General features: G+C 57.2%; 1 protein-coding gene across 1 annotated transcript; it reads left to right on the top strand.

The window, feature by feature from the left end:
* Positions 1 to 660: 660 nt before the first annotated feature.
* On the top strand, positions 661 to 11398 carry LOC129480903 (synaptotagmin-15B-like). Its single transcript, XM_055275446.2, is given in 8 exon segments — positions 661 to 720; positions 723 to 1036; positions 2759 to 2901; positions 3760 to 4055; positions 5927 to 6097; positions 6689 to 6809; positions 7790 to 7969; positions 9379 to 11398. Coding segments are annotated over 8 exon segments (1428 nt in total). The 3' UTR covers positions 9522 to 11398.
* Positions 11399 to 12382: the final 984 nt, after the last annotated feature.

Genomic DNA, 12382 nt, shown 5'->3' with positions numbered 1-12382 from the left:
GCGCAGCGACCTTACTCCCGCCTTTCCCGCAAGGCGCGTTCGCCAGCCTGGACTAGTGGGCACGGGCCCTGCGTTCTAATAATCACCATAATAATAGGCGCTGGGGGTACAGAGGGGACCCAGGCGACGCTGGCCTCCATCCGATAACCACCCTAACAGGGGCTGGGCCGCGCCGCTCCTCCGCTCTAAGTGCTCCTTACATGCTTCGTAAGTTACCAGCAGGCCAGCCGCCCTTATGAGAGCCCCTCACGGACATTAACCCAATTGAGGAGACTGAACCCAGAGTGCGGACGTTAAGTTGTCCCAAATCGCAGGGCTGGCGAGTGAGGAGCCTGAGTTGGAACCCAGGAGCTTCTGGAACCCGCTCTAGAATTACGCTCTCGACCGTTTTGTCCGCTGAGAGCGAACGGGTGCGCGAGCGCCGCATCCCTGCCCAAGGCCGGCAGGCGGGCAGCGCTGGGGCCCGGGACCCGCGCGGAGACTCCACCCCGGGATCCGGGAGGGCTCCCTCGAGCCGGGGTCGGAGCTGCGCCTGGAGGGGCCTCGGCTTGCGGAGGATCTGGGAGGGCGGGGGCTCAGTCCTGGCCACAAGGTGTGAGGGGTCGGGTGCGGGGCCCTGTGTCAGACGCGGCGGTGAAGGCTGTAGTTCTGCTCTCTGGGATGGGGGTGGTACTCTCACCCCACCCTGCCCCAAGCCGCAGGGAGCCCCAGGCGCCCAGGCACTGGCGCCCGGGACCCGCCCTGGCCGGAGCCCTGCGGTTTCCGGGAGCTCACGGTCGGCTCTGCGCCCCTCCACCTCCGGGCCTGGGCCTGGGCCAGGGACGGGCTGGGGCGGGACTGCGGCCTCGCGGGGCTGGGTCCCTGCCCCTGCCGTGCACTGCGCGGCTCCCCGCGCCGCAGCTGGGCACCAGCGCCACCATGGACCGCCCCCGCGCCCGCCCGACGGCGCCCCGCCGCCCTTTAAGAGCCGGCCTGGCAGCCCAGCCCCAGCCGCCCAGACCGGCGAGACCAGCCTGCAGGTGCAGCCCCATGGCGGGTAAGCGAGCCTCGCCTCCCCAGCCCAGCCCCGGCCCCTCTGCGACCCTTCCGGCACTTGCCTCAGCCCCGCCGCCCCCGCTGGGGCGCAGCGCTTGCCCTGCCCGGCCTCGGCGCGCCCTTCGAGGGGCGCTAGGATGGAGTGGAGGCTGAGGCCCGCTCTTCGCGGTCAGTCGCGGCTTAGGAGGTGTGGGGGGGTCCCGCCTTCTCACCACCCCACCCAGTGCAGACCCCTGAGACCGGGATGCCCCGCGGCCGCACGTCACCCTAAGGGAGGCACCTTTTTGGCCCGCCCCAGGTGGCCAGCGGTTGGAACCCAGCGTCTGAGCACCCCCAGGGCGAAGCCTCCTAGGTCCCACACATGCGGACGTGTGAGGGCCAGCAGCAAAGGGGCCTGCCCGCTCTTCCTCCCCACCCCGTCCACCGCCTCCCACCAACTCCCCTAAGCACGTGCTCACCTTGATAGACTAGGGGAGGGCTAGGGGAGGGCTTGATAGGGCTAGGGGAGGGAGCGGGTGTTAGAGAAGAGTCCAGCCTTGCAGCAGGTTCCAGGGCCCCAGAGGGTAGAGGTCTGATTGCAGATCAGGGGGAAAGTACCTTTCAGGGCTTTCCTTAACTGACTGCGTCCACACCCCAGCTCCCCTCCTGGCCTCAACAGGAGCCCAGGGGATATGGAGGTTCTGGTGAGGGCAGGTTTGATTTCTACTCAGAAGCGCAAGGAAATGGCTTCTTTAAGACAGAATCCCAAGGGCAGGGCCAGCTGTTTTCCAAGGAAAACTAGAAGGTTCTGCCCCGGGCTCTCAGACCCTGGGGTAAACGGCTTCTCCTCTGAGAGCTGGCGGAACCCAGCCAGCAGCATCCCTCCTGGAACCCGTCCCCAGCAGGCCTGCTCCTATCACTCCTAAGATCAAACCCAGAGGTAGGGTTGCTGCCCCAGTTCTGCCCCAGCAGGCCAGGGCTGTGAGGGAGAGTGCCTTTCCCAGGCAGGCATCACAGTACTGGTGGTCTCTGCCCCCAGAGCAGCTGGCCCTGGTGATTGGGGGCACCATCGGGGGGCTGCTGCTGCTGCTGCTGTTGATCGGGGCAAGCTGCTGTCTGTGGAGAAGATTCTGTGCCACCCTCACCTATGAGGAGCTGCCTGGGACACCAGCCATGGCCACCGCAGCTGTCTCCAGTGGGCAGCGGGACAGGCCCTGCCAGCCGCATGCTAGGACCCAGCTGAGCAGGTGAGGCAGGATGTGGAGCCAAGTGCGCCCCTGGAATTTCCCTCGGGGTGGGGTCGAAAAGGAAAGTTCTGTTTATGGGGGTGCATCTTCTATGCTGCTTCGGTGCTGGGAGCTATCACAAAGAAACCCCAGAAACCTCACATCAGCTATTAGGCAGGCGTTATGAAACCCAGGAAGCTGAGGCTCAGTGCACATAAGCAACAGGTCCAGAGAACACAATTAGTAAGTGGCAGAACAGGAATCCAAACCCAGACTGGCTGACACTGTCAGGGGCTGTGTTCCTTCTCCAAATCCCACTGCTGTGTGTGTGTGTGTGTGTGTGTGTGTGTGTGTGTGTTGCCTGATATGGGCCCAGAAAATGGTGCCCTAGCCTCCTCCTGGCTCCCGATGGCTTTTCTTCCTCCAGCCCCTGGTGCTCAACCGTCCTGGCTGGCTGAGCGCTCTGAGACCACACTATTCACTTGCCACCTACATGTTGTCTCCCTGACTCTGGACAGGCCACCAGCTGTGCCATTCGTGGTGCCCCCAACCCTTCAAGGCCAAGATTGGGTGCCCCTGCACAGTGGAGAGTGGGCCCATGCCCCTTGGGACCCCTGCCTGGCATCAGAGCTGCTGCCTCACACCCACAGCGGCGGCCTTGGTGAGTGTCCTTGCCAGGGCTGCCCAGAGGTCAGGGTCTGCTCTGGTGGCCCCATCTGCTTTCACCAGCTTGGCTCCGGAACACAACCTGAACCAGCCAGGGATGCCAGGGTTGCCCAGGGACCACTCTTTCTGGGTGCTTTCATTTATGAAGTGCTTGCTGCACCCCATGAGGGTGAGATATGGCCTTGGGTGCTGATTTGGAGTGAGACCTCACCATGATTCTGAGGGGAAGGAATTATCACCCCATTTTACATAGTCTTAACTGAGGCTGTAAGCAACAGATTGGAATTGGAACCCAGGCATGCCATGTACAGAACTTGTGCTGGGTCCCACTCTAGGATGATGGGTTGGTTGACCAAGAGGACAGAATGGTAGGGGCTGCAAACACAGCTTTCTGCCACCTCTTTGCCCTGAAGATCTACCAAGAGACCATCCCAGGAACCACCCAATAATCACCTTGGCCCTTCTAATTTGAAGAGGAAGAAGAAAGGCAATGTTTTATCGCTGAGTCATTCTCTAGACACCATGGAAGGGGCTGGGCCAGGTGATGGGCACTGTGTCCTTGAAACAGGTCCTGACCTCCGAGGATGGGGGCCAATCCCAGGGGGCAGGACTCTGCTAGGATCCCCAGCCCGGCCATGCAATGCCTTCATGCTGAGAAGGCTTCCTGGAGGAGCTGCACCAGAGAGAGGGGATGTGTTTAGCCTGGTGAGGAGAGTGAGGCAGATGTGGTCAGGCTAGCTGAGGCTCAGCAGAGAGGAATGGGCCAGGATGGGGATGGGTGCCCAGAGCTTGCCACTGTCTCCCATGACCCTGCCTTCCTCTGGCCTGCCAGCCCTCCCACCCTCTGTTACAGGAGATGCATGTACTGTGGAGGCCATCAACCCAGAGCTGTACAAGTTCCCAGAGGACAAAAGTGAGACCGACTTCCCTGACGGCTGCCTGGGGCGGCTGTGGTTCTCAGTGGAATACAAGCAGGAGGCCGAGCAGCTGCTGGTGGGCTTGATCAAGGCACGTCACCTGCAAGCCCCCTCGGAGACCTGCAGCCCCCTGGTGAAGCTCTACCTGCTGCCCGATGAGCGGTGCTTCCTCCAGTCCAAGACCAAAAGCGAAACCTCCAACCCACAGTTTGACGAGCACTTCATCTTTCAGGTACAGCCTCTGGAGCAGGCAGGGTCTGGTGCCCTCCGTGTTGCTGGGAAGGTGCAGACCTACAGGAGAGCCCAGCCTCCTGTACCAGCCAGGGCCCTGCAGCCCCCGGGACCCTTGATGCCACCAGCTCTGCTTTACCTAGTCTGCTAGGTTAAGGCCTATAGGAGCCAATCCCTGATAGAGGGGCAGGGGAGAGACTTGGTGAGTGGTGACCAGAAGCCTGGGCTCCGCTGTCCTGATTGCCTGGAGGAGAGTGGGTGAAAACACAATTTTAGAGCAACTACTGAATGCCAGGCCCTGGCCTATGGGGCTCAGGGGAATTATCCCAAAGGCCTGGAGCAGTATGGGGTTTCTGGCAAGTTTATCCAAGGAAGGCAAAAGACAGGCCTCAGAGTGAGTGCAGGAGCTTCCTGTGCTGTCAGAGGCCAGCGCGGGGCCGAGTGCCCTCCCAGGGTAGGTGTGGTGCCTTGCTGAACTTTGGGCTGGCCGGCTCAGGTTCTGGATGTGGAGAGTCTGTTGGGGCACCGAGCCAGTTTCACAGGGGCCTGGGAGCCTTAGCAGGTGACTGGGGGCCCTTAGGGGAAGGAGTCATCGAGACCTGCCAAGAGGCCTTGGACAAACATGTTCTCAAGAGCTGGGTGGCAAGCTAGGCAAGAGGTGAGGTACAGCCAGTCAGCTTTCAGGAGGAGTGTGACTGCCGAGGCCAGGGCCATCACTTGTCCTTCTGCCCTGGCTGAGAGCTGGGAAGAGGGGTGCCGGTCGGGCCTGGTCCCGGGCCGTCCTTCTGAGGCCAGGGCTGTGAGAATTCACAGGTGAATCGCTCTTCTCCAGACATCAGAATTCAAGGCTGCAGCCTTGCTGACGTGCGACACGTCATGCTTGCAGGCTAATTTTTCTTAGCTCATCACTTCCCCACTCTATCTCGCCCCGGCTTGATCCAGTCCCTCTGTGCCTTCAGAGGGAAGGGGAAAAGGGAGAAGGGAAAAGAAAAGAAAATCAGTGGCCGGGCGCGGTGGCTCATGCTTGTAATCCCAGCACTTTGGGAGGCCGAGGCGGGCGGATCACGAGGTCAGGAGATCGAGACCACGGTGAAACCCCGTCTCTACTAAAAAATACAAAAAATTAGCCGGGCGTGGTGGCGGGCGCCTGTAATCCCAGCTACTCGGAGAGGCTGAGGCAGGAGAATGGCATGAACCCGGGAGGCGGAGCTTGCAGTGAGCCGAGATTGCGCCACTGCACTCCAGCCTGGGCCTGGGCGACAGAGCGAGACTCCGTCTCAAAAAAAAAAAAAAAAAAAAGAAAAGAAAAGAAAATCAGTATTAATGGGCCATCTGCTGTAGGTCAGACACTGTGATTGGGGTTTTACAACCAGAGAGGAAGACCCATGATCCCCATTTCACAGGCGAGGAGGCCAAATCTCAAGGAGGGGAGGGCTGGCATGCCCAGCTCTGACAGCAGAGACAGGCTGGTGCCCCGGGCTCCTGGGCCTTTGCTACAGTGCAGGGTGGTGGCGGGGACACACTCACCGTGCAGCCGTGTCACTTGGTGCTCCGGTTAAATGGCAGATTCCAATTCATGGGTCTGGGCTGGGGCCCAAGATCCTGCATTTCTAACAGGGCTCCAAGTGGTGGTGGAGTCTACAGGTCTTCGGACCATACTCTGTGTAGCAAGGTACTGGCACCTACCCCCACTTTCCAGGGGTACGTGGCTCTGCTGCTGAGAAGGGTCCCCTGAAAATGCCTAGGTTTGGGGATGTAGGTCCCTGGTTGAGACATCCGTTCCGAAAAGCACCCATGTCCAGAATAACGAGTCACACCATCCCATCCCCTACCCCCACACCTGACTCTGGCTGGTGTCCTTATCTCCCCCAGGTGTCCAGCAAGACCGTCACCCAGAGGGTGCTGAAGTTCTCCGTCTACCACGTGGACAGGCAGAGGAAGCACCAGCTCCTGGGCCAGGTGCTCTTCCCCTTGAAGAATGAGACCCTGGTGGGGGACTGCCGGCATGTCATCTGGAGAGACCTGGAGGCCGAGAGCCTGGAGGTAAGGTCGAGGTCACCATGCCTATGCCACTGAGCATCAGCTGGCAGGTGTGCACAGGGCCCAGCACCTGCTGGTGGCATCAGCCCTCAGCATCCCGCACACCGCCCTACAACAGTCACTCAGGGAGGAGGGCCCAGGCCCCGAGCAGCATGGGACAGGGGGGAACGGACCTGCCCCTGGGCAGGGAGAGGCTGCTTGAGGTCTGGTTGTCACACTGGCCATCAGATTCCCTGGAGCAACCTGAAATATCCACATTTGGATTCTTATCTAGGTTAGACAGCTGTGAGAGATGACACCACAAATGGTCCAGCCCAGGGAAATGTTTCCCCCAGCCCACCACCCCCGGGAAGGCCCCAGCTGGCTCAGACCTGGGTGTGACTCCTTAGCTCTGGTCCACAGGACTGCACAAGCCCCTTAAACTCTCCAGACCACAGTTGCCTCATCCTTAAAATGGCAGTGGAACTCAAAGGGGACCATGCAGGTGTGTCGCGTGGACCGCTGGGAGGAAGCAGGAGGCTCTCTGGGGGTTCTGTGACCCCTTCAGCACTTGCCGAGTAACAGGATGGGGTGCTTCCATCTTGGCCTTCCCAGCCCCCCTCGGAGTGTGGCGATCTCCAGTTCTGCCTCAGCTACAATGACTACCTGAGCCGCCTGACAGTGGTTGTGCTGCGTGCCAAGGGCCTCCGGCTCCAGGAGGACAGAGGCATTGTCAGTGAGTTCCTCCCTTTCCTACTGGGGAAGGTCCCGCCCACCGAGCTTACAGCCTGGGGCTACAGTCCAACCTCACCCCAGACGGTCCAGTTTCTGCTTGCATACACCCTATCACGGAGCGCTCACTACCTCACAAGACGTACTGTCCCTCAGTCGACAGTTCTGGTGCAGGAAGCCTCTTCCTGTGTTGAACTCAAAGCTGCATCTCCTTGGCCTCCCCTACTGAGGGTTCTAACCCAGCCACAATACCAGGCCCTGCCCCTCCTGTTTCCCGAGGCAGCGTCTTGGCTCTTTGAACTGTCCTGCCTGCCTCCACCTCCACCTTTCCATCAGTGGCATGGATCCAGTTCCTCCAGGGTGAGGCCCGCACCTCCCTCCCCACAGGGGAAGAGCCCCCGACTCAGTGGGCACTGATGCTTGGCCTCCCAGAACACAGGAGCTGCAGGAGGGGAGGCCTTGGTTCACCCCACATGTCCCACCCCATTTGGGCTCACCCCACACATCCCACCCATCCCAGTGAGGTGGTGGTGGTCAGCCACCTGTTTGTTTTCACGTCTGGGGTCACTGTAAGCCAGGTGGGATCCAGACCTTCCACTGTGACTCTGATCCTCACCCACCAAATCTTAGTCCTCTGTATAAGGTGTTTAAAGGGCCCCAGGGGCCTGGGGGCCCAGTGAGCAGCCCCCCAACAGGGAGGGACAGGCATGTGGTGCCAGGCTCTGGTAAACCGGGGCCTGCCAGAGCCGTGGGTACTTTCCTGATGCAAAGAGGAAGGAAAAGGAAGGGAGCGGAGCCCCGCCTGGGCCACAGGGCAGTGCACTCCTCAGCCGGCTTCCTCTGGTCACGCCCGCAGGGTCACCCACCCCTCGGTGGGGCCCTGGCACCTAGCTTGGGCACGTGCCCTCCTAGTCGGACCTCCCACAGGCAGGGGCTCGGCTCCCGCCTGCCTCTGCCAGCCCACTAGTGCTCACCGTTCCCCAGGTGTGTTTGTCAAAGTGTCTCTGATGAACCACAACAAGTTTGTCAAGTGCAAGAAGACTTCAGCTGTGCTGGGCTCCATCAACCCTGTGTACAATGAGACCTTCAGCTTCAAGGCCGATGCCACTGAGCTGGATACCGCTAGCCTCAGCCTGACCGTGGTGCAGAACATGGAAGGGGACAGTAAGGCCGCACCCTACCCCGGGCTGCTGGGATGGGGACCACGAGGGGCTGCCGAGTGTTCAGGCAGAGTGAGTGCCTCCTGTCCTGACCTCGGAAGGAGCTGTACTAGCTCCCTCCCTGGTTAAGGAAACTAGTGCTCAGAAAGGCTGAAATACTTGCCCAAGGCCTGGGTTTCATGCCCAGCTTTAGTCCAGTTGAGCTCTGTCTGTGGCACCCTAGAAACAGGTTAAGCAGCCGGGCATGCTGGCTCACATCTGTAATCCCAGCACCTTGGGAGGCCAAGGTGGGTGGATCACTTGAGCTCAGGAGTTCAAGACCAGCCTGGCCAACATGGTGAAACTCCCATCTCTACTAAAAATACAATAATTAGCTGGGCGTGGTGGCACATGCTTGTAATCCCAGCTACTTGGGAGGCTGAGGCGGGAGGATCTCTTGAACCCAGGAGGCGAGGCTGCTGAATCTGTCAAAAAAAAAAAAAAAAAAGGGCCAGGCACGGTGGCTCACGCCTGTAATCCCAGCACTTTGGGAGGCCAAGGTAGGCAGATCACAAGGTCAGGAGATCGAGACCATCCCAGCTAACACGGTGAAACCACGTCTCTACTAAAAATACAAAAGTTAGCTGGGCATGGTGGTGCACGCCTGTAGTCCCAACTACTCGGGAGGCTGAGGCAGGAGAATCATTTGAACCCGGGAGGCAGAGGTTGCAGTGAGCCAAGATCGTGCGACTGCACTCCAGCCTGTCGACAGAGCGAGACTCCGTCAAAAAAAAACAAAAAGAAAGAGGTTAAGCAACGGCCTCTGCTGCCCTCTCCTGGAGCAAATCACCCGAGAGAGTGGGAGGGACCAGGGCTGCCACCAGCCCAGGGACCTGGTGCTCTGACCTTCCTCATGCCCTCTAGATGAGCCTTTGGGGTTCTGGGCGAGTCTGTCAGCCAGCTCTCCCACACTGCCCCATACCCCAGCACCCACTGCCACTCTGGGGAAACAGCCATCAGGCCATGGCTGGCCACATGGCCTGGACTTAAGACCCTTCTCCACGGTGGCCAGTGAACGTTGCTGCTGAATGAACTCTTGGACGGCCGAGGCCTTCTTTCTAGAGGGGCCCTTTCCTCCCTCAGCTCTTTGGCATAAGGTAGACTTAATACGGCCCTACAGAAGGGTGTGGGGCAGAGCTGGTGGCCCTCAAGGAGAGAGTCTCTTTCAGGGCTCTCCTTCCTCCCAATCTCCCAGGGGGAGAAGCAGCCCTTCCAGCTGCAGAGCAAAGGCAGGGCCCCTTTGGGGGCTGCCAGCTCCCACTCAGAGAGGAGGGGAGTTGCTACTTCCTCCTGGGAGCAGGAGGGAGGAAGGGAGGTCACTGGGGACGTGGCTTCTGTGCGCAGGAGCACACCGGTGCTCTCCCTCCCCTGCAGAGAGCCAGCAGCTGGGCCGAGTGGTGGTGGGCCCCTACATGTACACCCGCGGCAGAGAGCTGGAGCACTGGGATGAGATGCTCAGCAAGCCCAAGGAGCTGGTGAAGCGCTGGCATGCGCTCTGCCGCACCACGGAGCCCTGACCCTTCGCCCAGCACCGCGGTTCCGCTTTGGGAGCCGACCATCCTCGCAGTTGTACGTGACAGCCACAGCCACGCTCATGGACATTTCATCCAACAGCTCCCTGAGCTGCCAGGCCAGCCCGAGCCAGGAGGACGTAAGTGCTGATGTGCAGGAGAGAAGAGGGGACAAAGAAGCCCTGGCCTGGTCAGCGACTCTGGCCATACAGCCTTCTGTAACACTCCCTCCTCCTTACCTGCGGGGTTGCCTGGGCTTGGAATCCCGGCTCCTGGTCCTCACAGCCCTGATTTGGACCAGAATCTCAGGTGCTCAGATGAAAGATCCTGTTTAGTGATGACTCACCTCTACCTGCTGAATGGACGTGCAGGGTAAACTTGGGTGCCTCCATCTGGGAAAGGTGATGATGTGTTCATGCAGTCGATGACCCTCACTGCTTTTTCAGCCAGGGTTTCTCTGCCTTCTGCCTGGCAGAGAAAACACACTGCTATGGGGAAAATCGCAGGGAGGGCGCTGTGACCAGCACGCCCAGGCACCAAGTGTCGGCATGGCTCACTGTGCTGGGTGAAGGCCTCCCTGAGCATTAGGTCCTCCACGGGGCTGTGTCAAATGCCCTCCCACATTGTGCCAAGTCTGCCCATGGCCCACCCTCCCCACAGTCCAAAACCACACAGCCCTAGTTCTCCAGCTGTTCTGCTGCTGTTTCTGTGCTCTCCCTGATTAACAGCATTCAGTTCCTGGGCTCTCTCTTTGAGCAGGAAATGGTGAAAGCATGTGGCTATGGTATAGCTCACAGGGCTGAGATTGCTGTGTTGCAGTATTGATGTAAAATTTGTTAAGAAGGAAGTACCCACAAATCACTGCCGTCAACTCCCCAGAAGCTGCACTCAAGCTAGTGAGCAGCCCTTGTGCTTGTCACAGTTACTGTAACAGGCAGTGTGTATTTGCACCTGGCACAGTGCAGCCTACACGTCAGCACGTTGTTTTGCATAACTGACCAGCACGTGGAACCACTATCTGTTTCTCTTTTTTCCTTCTTTTTCTTTTTTTTTTAAAATTTTATTTTTTTGAGACGGAGTTTCCCTCTTGTCACCCAGGCTGGAGTGCAATGGCGTGATCTCGGCTCACTGCAACCTCTGCCTCCCAGGTTCAAGCGATTCTCCTGCCTCAGCCTCCCAAGTAGCTGGGATTTCTGGCGCCCACCACCATGCCTGGCTAATTTTTTTTATTTTTAGTAGGGATGGAATTTTACCATGTTGTCTAGGCTGGTCTCAAATTCCTGGCCTCAGGTGATCCACCTGCCTCAGCCTCCCAAAGTGCTGGGATTTTAGGCATGAGTCGCTGCACCTGGCCCGGCCAGGATCTTTTTCTTATGCAGTGAAACAACTTTAGCAAAAGAGGCAATGAATGTTATACTGAGTTGGTACCTCTTTAACTCCACCTCCAATTTCTGTCAATCTACAAATACAAGTGTCACCTGGCAGTGTTTCATATGAACAGAATATCTTGTGTTTGCTTTTGTCACTTATTTCACTTGCACATTTTCTTTTTTTGTTTTGTTTTTTTTGTTGTTGTTGTTGTTGTTGTTTTTTGAGATGGAGTCTTGCTCTGTCGCCCAGGCTGGACTGCAGTGGCGTGCTCTAGGCTTACTGCAAGCTCTGCCTCCCGGGTTTACTTGCGCCATTCTCCTGCCTCAGCCTCCCGAGTAGCTGGGACTACAGGCACCCACCACCATGCCCCGCTAATTTTTTGTATTTTCAAGTATAGACGGGGTTTCTCTGTGTTAGCCAGGATGGTCTCGATCTCCTGACCTCAGGATCTACCCGCCTCGGCCTCCCAAAGTGCTGGGATTACAGGCGTGAGCCACCACGCCCGACCCACTTGCACATTTTCAAAGTAGTCCACAAAGCTGTAGTTTCTAATAGCTTCATAGCACACATGTAATAGGGGTTCTCTGTATGTTTATAGAGCAGGCTACTACAGTGGAACTGTTTCAGTTTCATCTGACATCCCGATAGATGCCAGCCACCCCCACGTTCCAAGGTGAGATTTCTGACTAGCAGTGACTTTTCTAGGGCCACTTGGAAAAGTTGATAAGTATCCTTTTCTGCAGGACAGAGTAGACTGGTATCTCTGACTCATCCCTGAAAAATCTAAATGGCAAGAGACTAGCTGGCTCTCTGCTCTGATGGGGAGGAGGTTGTTGTTTGGGCTGTTCTCTACAGACACAGTCAGGGCAAAAAGCATATGCGTGCTTCCCATGGACCAGAGAGACCTGGCCTGGGTTGTCTCAGATCCTGTCCACAAGGCAACTCCAGAAGAAAGAAGCCCTTTACATTTCCATAAAACACTTTAGAATCAGCTAGTCAATTTCCACAAAATAAAGTGCTAGAATTTGATTGGATTTAATTGATTATGTAGAACAATTTGGGGGCCATTTGACATCATTAAAATATTCAATCTTCCTATTCATTAACATGGTATATCTCTTCACTTTAAGTCTTTTTTTTGTTTCTTACAACTATTTTTGTGGTTTTCAGTAAAGTGTTCTTGCACATCCTTCAATAGATTTATTCTTAGGCGTTTTATATTTGTTTATGGCTAGTATATACAGATTCTGTTGCTACAAAACTATGTTGACCTTGTTATCCAGTGAGTGGCCTTATGACATTCATTTAAATTATATAATAATTTGCAGATTATTTTTGTATAATCATGTCCTCTGTGAATGACAGTTTCATTTCTTCCTTTCTTAATCTTTATGCCTTATTTAGCTCTTGCCAAACTGCAGTGGCTGAGCAATTGGACAAGAAACAGAAATAAAAGGGATCCAGATCATAAAGAAAGAAGTAAAACTATATCTGCA

This window comes from Symphalangus syndactylus, chromosome 4 (genome assembly GCF_028878055.3).
Source record: "Symphalangus syndactylus isolate Jambi chromosome 4, NHGRI_mSymSyn1-v2.1_pri, whole genome shotgun sequence".
In the NCBI taxonomy this organism is placed as follows: Eukaryota; Metazoa; Chordata; class Mammalia; order Primates; family Hylobatidae; genus Symphalangus; species Symphalangus syndactylus.
This window is presented reverse-complemented; position numbering and strand designations above follow the sequence as displayed.